Raw genomic sequence first — 21,720 nt, forward strand, 5'->3', positions numbered from 1 at the left:
AGCCTGGCCTAAGTTGTAGTTTTAAGCTACTAAGTGGTTTGTTATGTAACAGTAAATAAATGATACAAATTTTAAGATGAAAGATTTTCACCTGTCTCTCTGGGGGCTCCTTTTCAGACACTTGTGCAGGTTCATCATGCTTGGCTTATATTAATACTTAATAAATATTGATGTTCCTCAAGGCTCAATCCAAGGCCATCTTCTGTTTTTACTCAGTTATTCCTTCTCATGTGATTTATTCTACTTCCATAGCTTCTTTAGTGTGATAATATATTACCATGTTTAGGCTGGGTGCTGTAGTTCACGCCTGTAATCTCAGCACTTTGGGAGGCTGAGGAGGGCAGATCACGAGGTCAAGAGATTGTCAAGACCATCCTGGGCAACATAGTGAAACCCCGTCTCTACTAAAAATACAAAAATTAGCCAGGTGTGGTGGCATGTGCCTGTAGTCCCAGCTACTCGGGAGGGTGAGGCAGGAAAATTACTTGAACCCGGGAGGCAGAGGTTGCAGTGAGCCAAGATTGCACCACTGTACTCCAGCTTGGCCTGGTAACAGAGTGAGACTCCATCTCAAAAAATATATGTATATATTACCATGTTTACACTTTCTTTTTTTTTTTTTTTTTTTTTGAGAAGAAGTCTTGCTCTTGTCCCCCAGGCTGGAGTGCAATGGTGTGATCTTGGCTCACTGCAACCTCCGCCTCCCAGGTTCAAGTGATTCTCCTGTCTCACTCTCTCGAGTAGCTGGGATTACAAGCACGTGTCACCATGCCCGGGTAATTTTTATATTTTTAGTAGAGATGGGGTTTCACCATGTTGGCCAGGCTGGTCTCGAACCCCTGACCTCAGGTGATCTGCCCGCCTCGGCCTCCCAAAGTGCTGGGATTACAGGTGTGAGCCACTGCACTCAGCCATGTTTATACTTTCAATCACTAATGTATACTTCCAGCCCAGACCTCTTCTCTGAGCTCCAGACTCAGATATCCAACTGTCTGCCTGACAGCTTTTTTTTTTTTTTAAGACAGGGTCTCACTTCAGTTGCCCATGCTGGAGTGCAGTGATGCAATCTTGGCTCACTGCAGCCTCGACTTCCTGGGCTCAGGTGACTCTCCTACCTCAGCCTCCTGAGTAGCTGGGACTATAGGTGCATGCCACCATACCCAGCTAATTTTTTGTATTTTTAGTAGAGATGGGGTTTTGCCATGTTGGCCAGGCTGGTCTCAAACTCCTGGAGTCAAGCAATCCACCTGCCTTGGCCTCCCAAAGTGCTGAGATTACAGGCTTGAGCCACTGTGTCGGGCCCTATTTGTATATTTCAAAGGCACTTCAGACTTATGATCACCCTAGAACATACCAATGGGTGTTGCCCTGCTTAGTGAATGGCACCATCCACCTAAGCTGCACAGGCAGAAACTTCAGAGTCAGTCTTGATACCTCCTTCTCCCTTACTACCTCTATTGTCCATTACCAAGTCTTGTTGATTTTATCGTGTTAAATTTCTCAAATTCACCTACTTCTTACTATCTCTATAACCACCATCCTGGCTGGGTGAGGTGGCTCATGGCTGTAATTCCAGCATTTTGGGAGGCCGAGGTGGGCAGATCACCTGAGGTCAGGAGTTCAAGACCAGCCTGGTCAACACGGTGAAACCCCATTTCTACTAAAATACAAAAATTAGCTGGGAGTGGTGGCACATGCCTGTAATCCCAGCTACTCAGGAGGCTGAGACAGGAGAATTGCTTGAACTTGGGAGGCAGAGGCTGCAGTGAGCCGAGATCATGTCACTGCACTCCAGCCTGGGCAACAGAGTGAGACTCCATCTCAAAAAAAATAAAAAATAAAAAAAAATAACCACCATCCTAATCCAACTATTGTCATCTCTTCTAGACCACTGCCAAAGGTACTTAACTGGTCTCCCTACATCTGCTCTTGCCTACATCCAGTCTTTTCCCTACACTGCTGCCAAGAAGGTTTTTTTCCCTCAAAACATAAATCTGATCATGTCAGTCAGAGTTCATAATACTCCAATAACTTCCTATTACTCTTCGTATAGGATAATTCCATAATTGCAATTTATCTTATTTAACAAAGCTGTGTTAATTCAAGTTCTCCAAGAAGCAGATGCTAAGATGGGATTAGACCTGAAAGATGATTATTAGGGGGGATGTCTATAAAAATAAATAGGAGAAGGAGAATGCAGAAGAACTTTCAGACTGTGATGCAGGTCTAACACCTGTGGAAGAGAGGGAGCAGGAAGGAGGATTTGGGTAGGAAGAGGCTCAGATTGGGTAGGAAGAGGCAGCAAAGTTCTGAGAAAGTTTTGGCCAGGCCAACAGGGGTCTTTGAGGCAACATTGCTTGTTAAAGGAGTCTCTTGTCTTATATTAGTTGCCTTCCCTCACCCTCCCTACCAGTGCCCATGCTCGTTATTGGCTGGGAGCAGCCCAGGGGAAGCATAGCCTTGGTGCGAACACAGTGGCGGATTCAGGAGAGCAATGGCTCAGACTGTCAGCTGCCTGTGCTCCCCTGTGGCAGAAGAGCTGAGTGGTGGGCTTTTATGACCACTGAAAAGCCCTGTATGGTTTGATCTCTGCTTACCTCCCCAGCCTGGCCTTGTACCATGTAGCCCTTTGTGGTCTCAGTATCAATACAAGTCTTTTGTTACTTCCTTGAACGTAAATATTATGTGTTTCCAACCCCTCTCCCCGGTACAGAAACTATGTTCATTCCTATCAATCTTTTTTATTTTTATTTTTTAAGAGACAGGGTCTCGCCCTGTCACCCAGGCTAGAGTGAAGTGGCACAAGCATGACTCACTGGAGCTCGAACTCCTGGGCTCAAGCAATCCTCTTGCCTCACCCTCCCAGGTGGCTGGGACTACAGGCATGTGCCACCATGCCCTGCTACTTTTTAAATTTTTTGTAGAGACATGGTCTTGCTATGTTGCCCAGGCTGATCTTCAGCTCCTGGGCTCAATTAAATCCTCCTGCCTTGGCCTCCCAAAGTGTTGGGATTACAGGTGTGAATCACCATGCCTAGCCCCCATTAATCTTTTAGCTGCCAGCTCAGTTATCTCTTTGCTTGAGAAGATTTCCATGACTGGGGCCAAATCTCCCTTTCACATGTCCTTATAGCACCTTATTTCTTTCTTTACTAGCAATTTTTGTGTGATTATTTGATTACTGTCTGTCTTCTTCCCTAGACTGTGAGGTACTTAAGACTAGAGGGTGTATTTTTTATTTGTGAATTTATCTCCAGTGAGGAGCATATGGTCCATGCTCAAAATATTTTTGTTGAATGAATGAATATAGGAAAGGAGACTCAAGTCCCTGATCTGCAAGTACTTTGGGCATTTTTGGCCTTTTCAGCTGCTTTATCTGCATTAGGCTGATGAACAAGTAATGACCCTGCCCTTTGATCTGAAATTTACAGAACCTAAAAAAATGGCATTAAGTAAATTTGGGTCAGGGAGAGTCTGGAAACAAAAAGGCCCAGATGGGTGTGAGAAACTGATACATTAAATTAGAGGAGACATTTTAAAGAACAAAATGATGCGATTAGGTCATTTATTGGACGTTTCTTTTTTTGGAATAAATCAAAGATGACTCTAAGGTCTCAAGCCAGACAACTGGGATCATAAAATTACTAATGTGAGAAGCAGGAATGTTGGAAGGTGGTGCCTGAATAAGGAAGGAGATGAGTTTGGTTTTGGAGATTGACTTCTAAAGCAAGCTAGGCATTCCTTGTAGAAATGGAGTGGCAGTAGGAGGCTGATGTGAGAGGTTTTTTTGTTTGTTTTTGAGACTTAGTCTTACTCTGTCGCCCAGGCTAGAGCGCAGTGGTGCGATCTCAGCTCACTGCATCCTCCGCCTCCCAGGCTCAAGAGATTCTCCTGCCTTAGCCTCCTGAGTAGCTGGGATTACAGGCACCTGCCTGATGTGAGAGGTTTGAAGTCCACAGAGTGTGTCCTTCTCCAAGAGGCTTGCCATGGCAGCTACATCTTAGTTGGGTAAGGAGACAGGCGTAGCTTGCCCTCGACATTCACTGGGAGGAACAAGGGAGATAGCCTGAGAGGCAATACCATGGAGAGAAGGAAAATGTGGATTTGGCATCAAATAAACTAGGTAGATAGTCAGAGGAGCTGCCAGTGCAAAGCATCAAGACAGATACGTGGAATCTAGGTGGCAGCTCACTGAATGGAAAATATGACTTCAGCAGAGATGGGAGGTTTGAAGAGGGTGACGGAAAGGAGACCCTGGAAACGATTCTCTAAGCCTCTGGGAGAGTGGCAGTCAAGGCTATCAAGGGCTGTAGTTTTGGTCATGTGCAAGGGTAGACCCTGTATGCTAGTTCCTTTTTTTTTTTTTTTTTTTTTTGAGACAGAGTTTTTGCTCTGTTGCCCATCCTGGAATGCAATGGTGCGATCTTGGCTTACTGCAACCTCCGCCTCCCGTGTTCAAGCGATTCTCCTGCCTTAGCCTCTTGAGTAGCTGGGATTACAGGTGCCCACCACCACACCCAGCTAATTTGTGTGTTTTCAGCAGAGACGAGGTTTTACCATGTTGGCTAGGCTGGTCTTGAACTCTTGACCTCAGGTGATCCAACCACCTCAGCCTCCCAAAGTGCTGGGATTACAGGCTTGAGCCACAGCACCCAGCCCTATATGCTAGTTCCTGAGAGTAGAAGTGATGGTGGAAGCTACGAAAAGGCACAGTTCCTGAATACAGCACATGTCCTTTAGGAAAGAAGAGCAAGGGGCTGAGGACTCAGCACTGGCAATTGAGGGAAGAGAATGAAGAGGAGCAACTTTTAACAGGCTCAGAGAAGCAGAGTTGGCATGCATTAGAGATTACACAGAAAAGCCAAGAGTAGAGTTTCAAAGAAGGATAAGGGGAAATGCTCAGCACAGAATCAAGAATAATGGGAAAAAACGAAACCAAATTATGCTCCATTTCCTAAAGGACCTATATGATACAATGTCCACTAATATCTTTTTTCAATAGTCTTTCTATTGAGGTATAATTTATGTACAATAAAATGCATAAATGTTAGGGATACAGTTCAATGATGTTTACGACTATATAAACCTGCGTAAATCATCACCCCCATTAAGATATAAAACACTTACGTTACCCCAGAAAGTTCCTCTCATACAACTTTCTAGTCACTCCTCATCCTTCTCCTTCCTAGACAATTATGGGTATGATTTCTATGGCCATATGTTAGTTTTGTTTGATCTAGAATGTCATATAAATGGAATCATACGGTATGTACTCTTTTCTGTAGGGCTTCTTTTATTCCACATAATAATTTTGAGATTCACCTACGTTGTTTTGTGTGCCTGTAGTTTGTCTTTTTTTTTTTCTTTTTGAGACCGAGTTTCGCTCTTGTTGCCCAGGCTGGAGTTCAATGGTGCGATCTCAGCTCACTGCAGCCTCTGCCTCCCGGGTTCAAGCAGTTCTCCTGCCTCAGCCTCCCCAGTAGCTGGAATTACAGGCATGCGCCACCACACCCAGCTAATTTTGTAATTTTAGTAGAGAAAGAGTTTCTCCACATTGGTCAGGCTGGTCTCGAACACCCGAACTTAGGTGATCTGCCTGCCTCGGCCTCCCAAAGTGTTGGGATTACAGGCGTGAGCCACTGCGCCTGGCCTAGTTTGTCTTTTTAATTGATGAGTAATATTTCATTGCGTAAATATATCATTATTTGTTTATCCATTCTCTTGTTTATGAACATTTAAGTTGTTTTCAGGTTTTGACTACTGTGACTAAAACTATTATGAACATTCTTATATAAGTCTTTTTATGAATATATTTTTTTCATTTCTCAGAATGGAATTTCTGGGTCACAGGAGAAGTATATGTTTAACTTTAACTGACAAACTGGTTATAAAATTTTATGCTCCCAACAGCAATGAGAATACTAGTTGCCTCACTACCTACTTACTATTTGATATTATCATTCATTTTATTTTAGTCATTCTAGTAGGTATAAAGTGGCATTTCATTATAGTTTTTATTGTACAATTCCCTAATTACTAATGATGTCTCGGGAGCTTACTGGTTCTTCATGTATCTTTTTGAGATATCTCTTTAAGTCTTTTGCCATTTTAATGGGTTGTCTTTTTATTATTGACTTGCAGGTGCTCCTTATATATTCTCTAAATAAGTCCTTTGTATTTATCACATATTACAAATATTTTCTCCAAATCTATAGCCTGCCTTTTGCCTTTTTCTCAATGGTGTCTTTTGAAGAGCAGAAATTTTAAATTTTAATAAAGTCTGATTTCAATTTTTTTCTTTTATGGTCAGTGCATCTTGTGTCCTAAAAAAATCTCTGCCTATCCTAAGGTGGAAATGAATAAATAACATTTTTAAACAATTTAAAATAAACCTATGCCTATTTCCTTTCCCTCTTGCTCCTAAAATTATGCTACTTTTAGTTTGGAATTACTGAGATGATATACACTATTTTGGTAAGAAGGTCAAGAATGAAAAATGGTGGAAAATTTCATGTGTAAAATGTTTCATTCCAGCAAAGTTACCAAATCTCAAAGGCCTAGAAGAAACGCCTAGAAATGAGTTCCTTTAAAGACTAGAAAAAGAAGCTAACTTTTTTAAGAGCATGCTGTCTTAGTCCATTTGAGTGTCTATAACAAACTACCTTAGACTCGGTGGCATACAAAGAGCAAAAATTTATTGCTCACAGTTCTAGAGGCTGGGAAGACCAAGATCAAAGCACCTGCAGATTTGGTATCTAGTGAGGATCTATTCCCTGGTTCATAGATGAGGCCTTCTTGTTGCATCCTCAGTTGGTGGAAGGGGCCAACAAGCTCCCTTGGGCCTCTTTTATTTTTATATTTTTTATTATTTTTTTGAGATGGAGTCTCACTCTTGTTGCCTAAGCTGGAGTGCAATGGTGTGATCTCAGCTCACTGCAACCTCCACTTCCTGGGTTCAAGCGATTCTCCTGCCTCAGCCTCCCAAGTAGCTGGGATTACAGGCTCTCACCACCATGCCCAGCTAATTTTCGTATTTTTAGTAGAAACAGGGTTTCACCATTTTGGCCAGGCCGGTCTCGAACTCCTGACCTCAGGTGATCCACCCACTTGAGCCTCCCAAAGTGCTGGGATTACAGGAGTGAGTCACTGCGCCCGGCCTTGGGCCTCTTTTAGAAGGGCACTAATACCATTAATTAGGACTCTGTCCAGATGACTTAATCACCTTCAAAGGCTCCACATCTATCAGATTGGGGGTTATGTTCCAACATGAAAATCTGGGGGGACACAAGCATTCAGACCATAGCACATTCCCCTCTACTTTCATCAAATGGTGCATGGCTCACTATCAATAATGTTGGTGCTCTACATAAATCTGTTCTATGACTTTTAAAATTTAACAAGCAAAAGAGGAATGCATTGGAAGACTTACGGGTGGTAGTCAAAGAATCTGAAGGAAAGCTAAAAAGTTAAGTCTTCCGAAAAAACAGGAGCTAGAGTAGCTGTGAAGATCAAGAGAGCAGGATGAAATAGATGAACTGACGTCTATAGGGATGAATGATCTCCAGCTGTTTCTGTCTTTGGGTTAATCCCCTCAAGCTCGACTTGCAAGAGGAAAGTACCTGAATGGCCTAATTTAATCACTGTATGGCCTAATTTGGTCACATGCCTAGTACAGAGACCTTGGTTGACAGTCATGCCTTCGAAACTGTATTCAATAGGGAAGGGGAATAGTTCCCCAAAGTAAAATTGGGGCAGTGCTGCTAGAAGAAGGGAGGAGGGACTCTGGGCAGACAAAAACAATAGATGCTTATTATACCCTTAAAAAGGCAGAACATGTATCTTCCAACTTGTGTTCATGTCTTTTGTCTTAAGTAGGATGAAATTGCTTATTCACTTATCTTCCCTTCAAATAACCAGGCTTAAGTTAAATTACTGCCAAGTTTAGATTTGTGAAAGCCGAGTCTACGTGATTAACTTTCATCCCAGATCAGTTTTGTTGTTACTGTTTTAGATCTTGAAGTTGACAGTGTATTTCTGATTACTTAGAATTTATCTTTCAAAATTGAGATGCAGAAACTCTGTGAAATCTAATCGTAAGTGGGGAAAAGGCAGAAACATGAAATAAAATATAACTTGACCAAGATTGGAAGTGAATTGGGAGTGACATAAACAGGATTTTTGTGCATTAGGGTCCCTTTTTTAAAAAAATGTCACTTAAGTCTCAGTGGCTTACATCTGTAATCCCAGCACTTTAGGAAGTCAAGGCAGGAGGATCCCTTGAAGCCAAGAGTTTGAGACAAGCCTGGGCAACATAGTGAGACCCCATCTCTACAAAATTTTTTTTTTTAATTAGTTGAGTGTGGTGGTATGTGCCTATAGCCTAGCTACTCAGGAGGCTGAGGCAGGAGGATTCCTTAAGTCCAGGAGTTAGAAGCTGCAGTGAGTTATGATGGTACCACTGCACTCCATCCTGGGTGACAGAGCAAGACCTTATCTCTAATTTAGAAAAAAAATGCTTAAAAAGTTATGTTTCTTCAATCTGCTTATCGAAGTTAAATGTTTTCACATGTGAGCACCTATATTGAACTTCATTTGCTCATTCATTCAGCAAACATTTATTAAGGGCTTGCCATGTGCATTAGTGGTATAGGCTCTGGAGATCTCCAAAGTGACAGTGAGGGAAGCTGATCCTCACTATAAAATATGGACAATAAACTACTTTAGGAGTGAGGGATCAGGCTATGACTGTCTTTTTTACTAAGTTTTATCCCCAGTACCTATCACAGTGCTCAAAACATAGAAATAACTAAAAAATATATTGTAGTTGTTGTTTTTTGAGACAGAGTCTCGCTCTGTCACCCAGGCTGGAGTGCAGTGGCGCTATCTCGGCTCACTGCAAGCTCCGCCTCCGGGGTTCACACCATTCTCCTGCCTCGCTGAGTAGCTGGGACTGTAGGTGGCCACCACCGTGCCCAGCTAATTTTTTAAATATTTTTTTAGTAGAGACGGGGTTTCACCGTGTTAGCCAGGATGGTCTCAACCTCCTGACCTTGTGATCCACCTGCCTTGGCCTCCCAAAGTGCTGGGATTACAGGTGTGAACCACCACGCCCGGCCAAAAATATATTGTTGAATGGATGACTAGATGAGTGGGGAGAGCCGTCAACTTTCCTGTCAAAAGACTGGTGGGGGCCAGGCATGATGGCTCATGCCTATATTCCCAGCACTTTGGGAGGCCGAGGTGGGCGGATCACCTGAGGTCAGGAGTTTGAGACCAGCATGGCCAACTTGGTGAAACCCCGTCTCTACTAAAAAATATAGAAATTATCCAGGCATGGTGGTACACACCTGTAATCCCAGCTACTCAAAGGCTGAGGCAGGACAATTGCTTGAACCCAGGAGGCAGAGGTTGCAGTGAGCCAAGATCATGTCATTGCACTCCATCCTGGGCAACAAGAGTGAAACTCTGCCTCAAAAAAAAAAAAAAAAAAAAAAAGACTGGTGGGGTCAGGACTGTGGAGGATAATAAGAAGGGCAGGTTCAGGAAAATTTTCTGAGTTGTTTAATTCTGCTTCAACAAAATGCTTCAAAGAATGGTTAGAGTTCCCACAGCCAAACTTGAGGCCTAGATACCCCTCTAATGGTTCCTTCAAATACATGTGTAAGTTGGTTTTCCTGTCTCCCTCGCAGGACTGCAGGGGTTGAATACGTTCTTCTGACTCCTTGTATCAAGCTTTGTTTTGTGACTGGGGATACTGGTTGCCCATATGACCACTCAAAAAATTTCAGCGTCTCTGTACTGGAGGGTAAAAAACTGAGAAATTGGGATTTTGGAAGTTATATTTTCTTGGCAGTGGGAGGTTGTGTATTCTTATAATAGGTACTTGCTTAATAATTACATTTGGAAATAACTTACTTCCAAAGGAAGGTGGGGAAGAATTGTGTGGAAGTCGCAAATTTTCAACAGAGACCTCCCTCTCCCCACACTGAGGAGAGTTCCTTGGTATCTGAGCATAAATTAAAAGAGGGCACCAGTTGGGCTAAGTTTTTAGGAAGCACAAACACAGTAAGTTTCCCTGATGTTAACTTTTTTTTTTTTTTTGAGATGGAGTCTCGCTCTGTTGCCAGGCTGGAGTGCAGTGGTGTGATCTAGGCTCACTGCAATCTCCACCTCCTGGGTTCACGCCATTCTCCTCCCTCAGCCTCCCGAGTAGCTGGGACTACAGGCATGCACCACCATGTCTGGCTAATTTTTGTATTTTTAGTAGAGACGGGGTTTCACCATGTTGGCCAGGATGGTCTCGATCTCTTGACCTCATAATCCACCCACCTCGGCCTCCCAAAGTTCTGGGATTACAGGTACGAGCCACTGCGCCCGGCCCCCTGATGTAACTTTTAAAGGCAAAACAAACAAAAATCTAGGGTCTTTCCTGGGTTTCCTCTTTTTGTGGGTGTGTAAATGATGTTTGTTTACCTATCTCCGTAATAAATGTTCCTCTTGACTCAATACACTTGGTCTCTCTTTAACTCTTGTTATTGATGGGTCTAACTTGTTCTACTCTGTTTTCCATCTCAAGGGATAGCATAGCTTATTAAAAAGCCAGGGCCTCAGTGCCAACAAGACATAACCTCGAAAGCCAGTTTTGCTACTTAATATCTAGGCTTTCAACCAAGATACTTGATTGATAACCAAGATATCAATAACTTTCAACCAAGTACTTAACATCTCTGGGCCACAGTTTCTGTGCTGTTCAGTGATATTTCGGTTTCTCCTTCTAGGTAAATGGTAGGATTGCACTTCTGGTTCCCCTGATATTAGGAGGGTTCATGCATTTGCTTTGGCCAATGGCTTAAAAGTGGAAGTGGATACGTATTATTCCTGGGGAGAGACCTTTAAGAGTCATCTTCCTGCCTTTTCCCTGAAAAGTGATAGAGACTTTATCAGCCTGGTACCAGAGTGACGACAACATAGGGTAGAATCCCTACGAGCCCAATGCTCATGAGCATGACCAAGAAGAAACTTCTATTGTCTGAAGCCATTATGATTTTGAAGTTATTTGTTATCTCAACATGAAATACCGCATCCTGGCTGATGTTTCCTGATGTGAAAAATAGTATAATAAGATTGATTTCATTATTCCACAGTGGGAGATTAAAAAACACTGGTTCTTATTACTATTATGCTCATCCTCCCAGTTGTCTATACCTACTGCTCTTATCAGATGTTCCACCTACACCCACATATTTGGCTCATTCTTGTCCATTTCACCTGACCTAAATTTTTTCCTTCATTTTCCTACTCCATCACTTTCCCTCTTTACTTATATCCTCTGTTGAATCCTGGTTCCATTGTAGTCAAACTCCCTAAACCTGTTTCTCATCTTTTTCCTCTGACCAGAAACAAATAATTAGAGTCAAAAGTGACCTCATCTCTCTAAGAATCTGCAAAAACAGACCCTTCAACTTCACTCCCCATCCAGCAAGCATCCATAGACACCTTGACTTCCAGGACTTCATCAGGACAAGTTACTACATCCCTCTGAGAAGTGTCACTAGACACTTCTCTTCATTTAGCTGTCAGCATCCTTTTCCTAACCACATCACATCACCTGTGGCCTCAAAGAAACCTATTATCATTGGTTCTTCCTACTTCACTTCTCACACACACTTTGGACACTTTCCTTACTTAACACTCAATAGTTAATTCTAGCACTGCTTCCTATCCTTGTACCTTTTTTCTTTTTTCCCTTCTAACGGTCCCCGTCCCTCCCTCAATATTTCATGGAACCCTCCAGACAATCAGAGGCTTTGGAAGCCTCATCAGATGATTTATCTTCTCTTGTTCTTGGGCTATGAAAGAAAACAACGAACTGTGCAGACTGATGACCATATGCTGTATGTACTGTCTAAAATGGAAATAATTGACTTTTCTGGAATAGTTGGCATTGGTTGGTGTTCACCCTTTCTTCTTCAAAACCTTTCCTTCCCTGGCTTCTGATTTTCCACTGTTTTCAATGGTTCACCTTTCTCTGTCCACTCCTCATTTAGTAGGCAATCCCCAGAATTTTGTCTTTAGGTCTCTTCTCTCCTTTGTCTATGTGCTTTCTCTGGGGGAATGTCATCCATCTTTACAGCTTCTATGACCCTTTGAATGCAAATAATTCCCAAATGACTTTTACCAGCAGTAACTCCTCTCCAGAGTTCTAGAAGTCAATATACAATGTCTCATTAGACACATGAAGCTGGATGTCCTAGGCGCATCTTAAACTTAACATGTCCCCAAGCAAATGCTGCTTCTCCCCAGTCCTAAATCTGGACTATCTCTTTTATTCTTTCTTGTTTTTTCAGTGTCCTCTTGTTACTGTTTTGCAGAAGAATGCCCAACATACAACATGATTGCAAATATTTGGCTATGCAAAAGAGGAAATAGTGCTCAAATACAAATGGGAGACATGACTTTTTAAAAAATAAATATTTGCGGGGGGAGGAGCCAAGATGGCCGAATAGGAACAGCTCTGGTCTACAGCTCCCAGCGTGAACGACGCAGAAGACGGGTGATTTCTGCATTTCCATCTGAGGTACCGTATTCATCTCACTAGGGAGTGCCAGACAGTGGGCGCAGGTCAGTGGGTGAGTGCACCGTGCGCCAGCCGAAGCAGGGGTGAGGCATTGCCTCACTCGGGAAGCGCAAGGGGTCAGGGAGTTCCCTTTCCAGGGGTGACAGACGGCACCTGGAAAATCGGGCCACTCCCACCCGAATACTGTGCTTTTCCGACGGGCTTAGGAAACGGTGCCCCAGGACAGTATAGCCCGCACCTGGCTCAGAGGGTCCTACGCCCACGGAGTCTCGCTGATTGCTAGCACAGCAGTCTGAGATCAAACAGCAAGTCGGCAGCGAGGCTGGGGGAGGGGCGCACGCCATTGCCCAGGCTCGCTTTGGTAAACAAAGCAGCCAGGAAGCTTGAACTGGGTGGAACCCACCAGAGCTCAAGGAGGCCTGCCTGCCTCTGTAGGCTCCACCTCTGGGGGCAGGGCACAGACAAACAAAAAGACAGCAGCAACCTCTGCAGACTTAAATGTCCCTGTCTGACAGCTTTGAGGAGAGCAGTGGTTCTCCCAGCACGCAGCTGGAGATCTGAGAACGGGCAGACTGCCTCCTCAAGTGGGTCCCTGACCCCTGACCCCCGAGCAGCCTAACTGGGAGGCACCCCCCAGCAGGGGCAGACTGACACCTCACACGGCCGGCCAGGTACTCCAACAGACCTGCAGCTGAGGGTCCTGTCTGTTAGAAGGAAAACTAACAGAAAGGACATCTACACCAAAAACCCATCTGTACATCACCATCATCAAAGACCAAAAGTAGATAAAACCACAAAGATGGGGAAAAAACAGAGCAGAAAAACTGGAAACTCTAAAAAGCAGAGTACCTCTCCTCCCCCAAAGGAACGCAGTTCCTCACCAGCAATGGAACAAAGCTGGACGGAGAATGACTTTGACGAGCTGAAAGAAAAAGGCTTCAGACGATCAAATTACTCCGAGCTACGGGAGGATATTCAAACCAAAGGCAAAGAAGTTGAAAACTTTGAAAAAAATTTAGAAGAATGTATAACTAGAATAACCAATACAGAGAAGTGCTTAAAGGAGCTGATGGAGCTGAAAACCAAGGCTCGAGAACTACGTGAAGAATGCAGAAGCCTCAGGAGCCGATGCGATCAAATGGAAGAAAGGGTATCAGCCCTGGAAGATGAAATGAATGAAATGAAGCGAGAAGGGAAGTTTAGAGAAAAAAGAATAAAAAGAAACGAGCAAAGCCTCCAAGAAATGTGGGACTATGTGAAAAGACCAAATCTACGTCTGATTGGTGTACCTGAAAGTGACGGGGAGAATGGAAACAAGTTGGAAAACACTCTGCAGGATATTATCCAGGAGAACTTCCCCAATCTAGCAAAGCAGGCCAACATTCAGATTCAGGAAATACAGAGAACGCCACAAAGATACTCCTCGAGAAGAGCAACTCCAAGACACATCATTGTCAGATTCACCAAAGTTGAAATGAAGGAAAAAATGTTAAGGGCAGCCAGAGAGAAAGGTCGGGTTACCATCAAAGGGAAGCCCATCAGACTAACAGCGGATCTCTCGGCAGAAACCCTACAAGCCAGAAGAGAGTGGGGGCCAATATTCAACATTCTTCAAGAAAAGAATTTTCAACCCAGAATTTCATATCCAGCCAAACTAAGCTTCATAAGTGAAGGAGAAATAAAGTCCTTTACAGACAAGCAAATGCTGAGAGATTTTATCACCACCAGGCCTGCCCTAAAAGAGCTCCTGAAGGAAGTGCTAAACATGGAAAGGCACAACCAGTACCAGCCACTGCAAAATCATACCAAAATGTAAAGACCATTGAGACTAGGAAGAGACTGCATCAACTAACGAGCAAAATAACCAGCTAACATCATAATGACAGGATCAAATTCACACATAACAATATTAACTTTAAATGTAAACGGACTAAATTCTCCAATTAAAAGACACAGACTGGCAAATTGGATAAAGACTCAAGACCCATCAGTGTGCTGTATTCAGGAAACCCATCTCACATGCAGAGACACACATAGGCTCAAAATAAAAGGATGGAGGAAGATCTACCAAGCAAATGGAAAACAAAAAAAGGCAGGGGTTGCAATCCTAGTCTCTGATAAAACAGACTTTAAACCAACAGAGATCAAAAGAGACAAAGAAGACCATTACATAATGGTAAAGGGATTAATTCAACAAGAAGAGCTAACTATCCTAAATATATATGCACCCAATACAGGAGCACCCAGATTCATAAAGCAAGTCTTGAGTGACCTACAGAGAGACTTAGACTCCCACACATTAATAATGGGAGACTTTAACACCCCACTGTCAACATTAGACAGATCAACGAGACAGAAAGTCAACAAGGATACCCAGGAATTGAACTCAGCTCTGCACCAAGTGGACCTAATAGACATCTACAGAACTCTCCACCCCAAATCAACAGAATATACATTTTTTTCAGCACCACACCACACCTATTCCAAAATTGAGCACATACTTGGAAGTAAAGCTCTCCTCAATAAATGTAAAAGAACAGAAATTATAACAAACTCTCTCTCAGATCACAGTGCAATCAAGCTAGAACTCAGGATTAAGAATCTCACTCAAAACCGCTCACCTACATGGAAACTGAACAACCTGCTCTTGAATGACTACTGGGTACATAACGAAATGAAGGCAGAAATAAAGATGTTCTTTGAAACCAACGAGAACCAAGACACAACATACCAGAATCTCTGGGATGCATTCAAAGCAGTGTGTAGATGGAAATTTATAGCACTAAATGCCCACAAGAGAAAGCAGGAAAGATCCAAAATTGACACCCTAACATCACAATTAAAAGAACTAGAAAAGCAAGAGCAAACACATTCAAAACCTAGCAGAAGGCAAGAAATAACTAAAATCAGAGCAGAACTGAAGGAAATAGAGACACAAAAAACCCTTCAGAAAATTAATGAATCCAGGAGCTGGTTTTTTGAAAGGATCAACAAAATTGATAGACCACTAGCAAGATTAATAAAGAAAAAGAGAAGAATCAAATAGATGCAATAAAAAATGATAAAGGGGATATCACCACCGATCCCACAGAAATACAAACTACCATCAGAGAATATTACAAACACCTCTACGCAAATAAACTAGAAAATCTAGAAGAAATGGATAAATTCCTCAACACATACACCCTCCCAAGACTAAACCAGGAAGAAGTTGAATCTCTGAATAGACCAATAGCAGGAGCTGAAATTGTGGCAATAATCAATAGCTTACCAACCAAAAAAAGTCCAGGACCAGATGGGTTCACAGCCGAATTCTACCAGAGGTACAAGGAGGAGCTGGTACCATTCCTTCTGAAACTATTCCAATCAATAGAAAAAGAGAGAATCCTCCCTAACTCATTTTATGAGGCCAGCATCATCCTGATACCAAAGCCTGGCAGAGACACAACAAAAAAAAGAGAATTTTAGACCAATATCCTTGATGAACATTGATGCAAAAATCCTCAATAAAATACTGGCAAACCGAATCCAGCAGCACATCAAAAAGCTTATCCACCATGATCAAGTGGGCTTCATCCCTGGGATGCAAGGCTGGTTCAATATACGCAAATCAATAAATGTAATCCAGCATATAAACAGAACCAAAGACAAAAACCACATGATTATCTCAATAGATGCAGAAAAGGCCTTTGACAAAATTCAACAACTCTTCATGCTAAAAACTCTCAATAAATTAGGTATTGGTGGGACGTATCTCAAAATAATAAGAGCTATCTATGACAAACCCACAGCCAATATCATACTGAATGGGCAAAAACTGGAAGCATTCCCTTTGAAAACTGGCACAAGACAGGGATGCCCTCTCTCACCACTTCTATTAAACATAGTGTTGGAAGTTCTGACCAGGGCAATTAGGCAGGAGAAGGAAATCAAGGGTATTCAATTAGGAAAAGAGGAAGTCAAATTGTCCTTGTTTGCAGATGACATGATTGTATATCTAGAAAACCCCATTGTCTCAGCCCAAAATCTCCTTAAGCTGATAAGCAACTTCAGCAAAGTCTCAGGATACAAAATCAATGTACAAAAATCACAAGCATTCTTATACATCAATAACAGACAAACAGAGAGCCAAATCATGAGTGAACTCCCATTCACAATTGCTTCAAAGAGAATAAAATACCTAGGAATCCAACTTACAAGGGATGTGAAGGACCTCTTCAAGGAGAACTACAAACCACTGCTCAAGGAAATAAAAGAGGATACAAACAAATGGAAGAACATTCCATGCTCATGGGTAGGAAGAATCAATATCGTGAAAATGGCCATCCTTCCCAAGGTAATTTACAGATTCAATGCCATTCCCATCAAACTACCAATGACTTTCTTCACAGAATTGGAAAAAACTACTTTAAAGTTCATATGGAACCAAAAAAGAGCCCGCATCGCCAAGTCAATCCTAAGCCAAAAGAACAAAGCTGGAGACATCATGCTACCTGACTTCAAACTATACTACAAGGCTACAGTAACCAAAACAGCATGGTACTGGTACCAAAACAGAGATATAGATCAATGGAACAGAATAGAGCCGTCAGAAATAATGCCACATATCTACAACTATCTGATCTTTGACAAACCTGACAAAAACAAGAAATGGGGAAAGGATTCCCTATTTAATAAATGGTGCTGGGAAAACTGGCTAGCCATATGTAGAAAGCTGAAACTGGATCCCTTCCTTACACCTTATACTAAAATCAATTCAAGATGGATTAAAGACTTAAATGTTAGACCTAAAACCATAAAAACTCTAGAAGAAAACCTAGGCATTACCATTCAGGACATAGGCATGGGCAAGGACTTCATGTCTAAAACACCAAAAGCAATGGCAACAAAAGCCAAAATTGACAAATGGGATCTAATTAAACTCAAGAGCTTCTGCACAGCAAAAGAAACTACCATCAGAGTGAACAGGCAACCTACAAAATGGGAGAAAATTTTCGCAACCTACTCATCTGACAAAGGGCTAATATCCAGAATCTACAATGAACTCCAACAAATTTACAAGAAAAAAACAAACAACCCCATCAAAAAGTGGGCGAAGGACATGAACAGACACTTCTCAAAAGAAGACATTTATGCAGCCAAAAAACACATGAAAAAATGCTCACCATCACTGGCCATCAGAGAAATGCAAATCAAAACCACAATGAGATACCATCTCACACCAGTTAGAATGGCAATCATTAAAAAGTCAGGAAACAACAGGTGCTGGAGAGGATGTGGAGAAATAGGAACACTTTGACACTGTTGGTGGGACTGTAAACTAGTTCAACCCTTGTGGAAGTCAGTGTGGCGATTCCTCAGGGATCTAGAACTAGAAATTCCATTCGACCCAGCCATCCCATTACTGGGTATATACCCAAAGGACTATAAATCATGCTGCTATAAAGACACATGCACGTGTATGTTTATTGCGGCATTATTCACAATAGCAAAGACTTGGAACCAACCCAAATATCCAACAATGATAGACTGGATTAAGAAAATGTGGCACATATACACCATGGAATACTATGCAGCCATAAAAAATGATGAGTTCATGTCCTTTGTAGGGACATGGATGAAATTGGAAATCATCATTCTCAGTAAACTATCGCAAGAACAAAAAACCAAACACCGCATATTCTCACTCATAGGTGGGAATTGAACAATGAGAACACATGGACACAGGAAGGGGAACATCACACTTCGGGGACTGTTGTGGGGTGGGGGGAGAGGGGAGGGATAGCATTGGAGATATACCTAATGCTAGATGATGAGTTAGTGGGTGCAGCGCACCAGCATGGCACATGTATACATATGTAACTTACCTGCACATTGCGCACATGTACCATAAAACCTAAAGTATAATAAAATAAAATAAAATAAAATAAAATAAAACAAAACAAAACAAAACAAAAATAAATAAATATTTGCTGGGCATGGTGGCTCACATCTGTAATCCCAGCACTTTGGGAAGCTGAGGCGGGTGGATCACCTGAGGTCAGGAGTTCGAGACCAACCTGGCCGACATAGTGAAACCCCGTCTCTACTAAAAATATAAAAAATTAGCTGGGTGTGGTGGCAGGTGCCTGTAATTCCAGCTACTAGGGAGGCTGAAGCAGGAGAATCGCTTGAACCTGGGAGGCAGAGGTTGCAGTAAGCCAAGATTGTGCCATTGCACTCCAGCCTGGGCAACAAGAGTGAAACTCCGTCTCAAAAAAATAAAAAATAAAATAAATAAATACAAAATAAATAAATATTTAAACACAGTTTGAGTTCTACAAGTGCCTAGATTACAGGTCTGTTTGAAGGAGTTGCCTTGTTTGTGGACCCATGGTGATGTCATAATTATTGCCAGTAATCAATGCATGGATTCAGGGTGCCAATGGTTGAATATGATCATGGTGAACCCCTTTTCTAAAGCCTTCTCTAGCCCTCTACAGATGTACTATGGCCAGGACCAAGAAAATGAAATTTCTCAAAGGTCAGTGGTCCATAACAGGTAACTATGCTGTATGATTCTCTTGGTTTTCATTTCTAGTAAGGAAAGGCACTTACTCTTCTTCAATTCCACATACAGGACAGGCCTAAAAGCTCCTCCCATATCTCTGAGAACATTAGACCATGTACTCTTGAAGAAGGCTTTTCCTTTTCCTCCTTAAAAATCTTCCTCCAGCAATTGAGGGTTCCTGTGTGCAGTATGTTGGCTCCTTTGGGTCTGCACAGGGCCCAATGGGTAGAAGGTCATGTTGGCCACACCACCACAGTCTGGGCAATCATCTGGCTCACCATGATGTGGTGGTCTTGGAGTCAGGGAGCATGCCTTAGGCCTTCAGGCTGCCCAGAAAAGGAGGATGCCCTGCACAGAGATGCTGAAGCCCTGGTACAGGCCCCAGATCCCATCAGACTTACATATCTTCACCAGACAGTCTCCTAGGTCTTTGAACCTGAATCCCAGCTCTGTGTATGATTTCCCAACATTGACCACCAGATGGGTTCTGGCAAAATCCAGCAAGTACACAAAGCAGAGACAGCTGGCTCTGCTTTGTTGGAGGCCAGATTGTGGGCTAAACAGCTCTAGAACTGTGTGTGTTCATCCATACTCCCAGGAATAGCTGTGTCTGCTTATCCTTGAATGTGACGTTGAGGGCTTGCTTAAGAAAGTAGTCCACAATTCCTGTGCACTGCTGTCAGCTGTCACCTGCTTCCTAGCGCCTTGCATCTGCTACAGCAGCTTCACCTGCTCACTCAGGGCCACAACTATCTTGGCGATGGCAGCAGGAATGCCACCAGCCAGATGGTCCTTGGCAAAGGAGATGGCCTGTTGTGTCATGGTTGCAGAGCAGGAAGCTGAGCACACGGAGAACTGGGAGGATTAGTGCTGCTGGCTCAGCCCTGTGACTGCTGGACTGAGAGGCCTACCCCTTCTATTCTTGATCTGGGTTAACGGCATCACCATTTACCTTTCTTCCAACTTAGAAAGCTTGATGTTATTCCCACCTTCTTTCTCTTGCCCTCCACATACAGTCAGCTGCCAAATCTTGCTGCTTCTAATTTTAAAACATCATTTGATTCTGTCTCTCCCAAACCCTATGCTACTTGCTTAAAATAGGCCTTCATCATATCTTCTTTGGACTATTATTGAGACAGCCCTGTAATCTGTTCCCTTGATAAGTTTTTCCCCACTATGTTCTCCATACTGCCACTGTATGGAGAGTTACTGAGAAGAAAGCTTATCAAGTCATTTTTCCATGTAAAAGCTTCTATTGGTTCTATAAACCCATGAGGTTCAAACTGTGTTGCTTGGCTACAAAGCTCTTACCCCTCTGGTGGCAATCTACCTCTCCATCTTGTTTCCTTTCCTACCTTCATGTTCTCCAAACACATTCTAGGTTTCTTGGGCCTCATATCCTCACTACTCCTAGCATATAACCCTGAACTTTCAGAAGTCCATACATGTTTTTTAAAGCAATTCCTTTCTCTCCGCTCCACCCCCATTCACTTGAAAAATTCCCCCATCTGTTAAAAGCCAAGTTTAAGCATCACCTCCTCCGTGAAACTTTCCCAGATTTTCCCAGGCTACTGGATGTTCTGTTCCTTTTGCTCCCAGAACACTTTATAATTGCTATAAACTTTACAGTGTAGTCCTTTTCTATTTACATATTTGTAGCTCATAGTAGACTGTAAGCTTCTGATTATTAGTGTACTAGATAGAAGTTGTTTAATAAATACTGGTGAATAAATGCAATGTTGTTTTCTTCCCAAGATGTTTTGGGGACCAGTCTTTTTCTTCCTACTATAGTCTTAAAATACAATCAACTCAAATTTAGATGTTAATAGCCTCTAAGCTGACCATCTAGAACCACACTATTCAATAATGTATCCGCTAGTCACATGTGGCTGCTGAACATTTGAAATTCATCTACTCCAGGCTGGGCGCAGTGCCTCACACCTGTAATCCCAGCACTTTGGGAGGCCAAGGTGGGAGGATAGCTTGAGGCTAGGAGTTCAAGACCATGCTGGCCCACATAGTGAGACCCCATGGACCAGCAGGGTCTCGAACTCCTAGGCTCAATTTTTTGATAATTTCTTTATTAAAAAATAAATTCAGCTACTCCAAAATGAAATGAGCTGTGTTATACAGCATTTTGAAGAGAATATGAAAACAAGAACGGAAAATATGCCATTTTTTATATTACATCTTAAAAATATTTTGGATACATTGAGTTAAATAAAATGTATTAGTAAAATGTATTTTCTGTTTCTTTTTCTGTTTTTAAATGTGGCTACTGCATTATTTAAAGTTATACGTGTGGCACACAAGTATTTGTACTGGACATCGCTGTGACCCTTCAATCCATCCTGAAGGTTGTTTTTTGGTGGTAAACCTGTATTGTTTTTCTGAGTCCTTACAGTGCTGAACAGAATTTTTGTAGGGAGGAGAGGTACTCAAAAAATGGTGTTTACTGGTTACTGCAGGACTAACTTTCCCAAAAGATCCTTTTTATTAAGCTATTATCCTACTTGAAGAATCTACAGGCTTTCTTTTTCTTTTTTTGGGGGGGTGGGTGGGGAAGGAGTTTTGCTCTTGTTGCCCAGGCTGG

General features: G+C 42.4%; 1 protein-coding gene across 1 annotated transcript in view; it reads left to right on the forward strand.

Moving 5' to 3' along the window:
* Nucleotides 1-19,012: 19,012 nt before the first annotated feature.
* The window catches only part of SMAP1 (small ArfGAP 1), a 200,892-nt gene continuing 198,184 nt past the window's right edge, over nucleotides 19,013-21,720 (forward strand). The window contains exon 1 of the mRNA XM_054557685.2: nucleotides 19,013-19,100. Within this exon, the coding sequence (XP_054413660.1) occupies nucleotides 19,067-19,100 (34 nt within the window). The 5' untranslated portion in view covers nucleotides 19,013-19,066. The remainder of the gene's footprint in view (nucleotides 19,101-21,720) is intronic.

This window comes from Pongo abelii, chromosome 5, assembly GCF_028885655.2.
Source record: "Pongo abelii isolate AG06213 chromosome 5, NHGRI_mPonAbe1-v2.0_pri, whole genome shotgun sequence".
In the NCBI taxonomy this organism is placed as follows: domain Eukaryota; kingdom Metazoa; phylum Chordata; class Mammalia; order Primates; family Hominidae; genus Pongo; species Pongo abelii.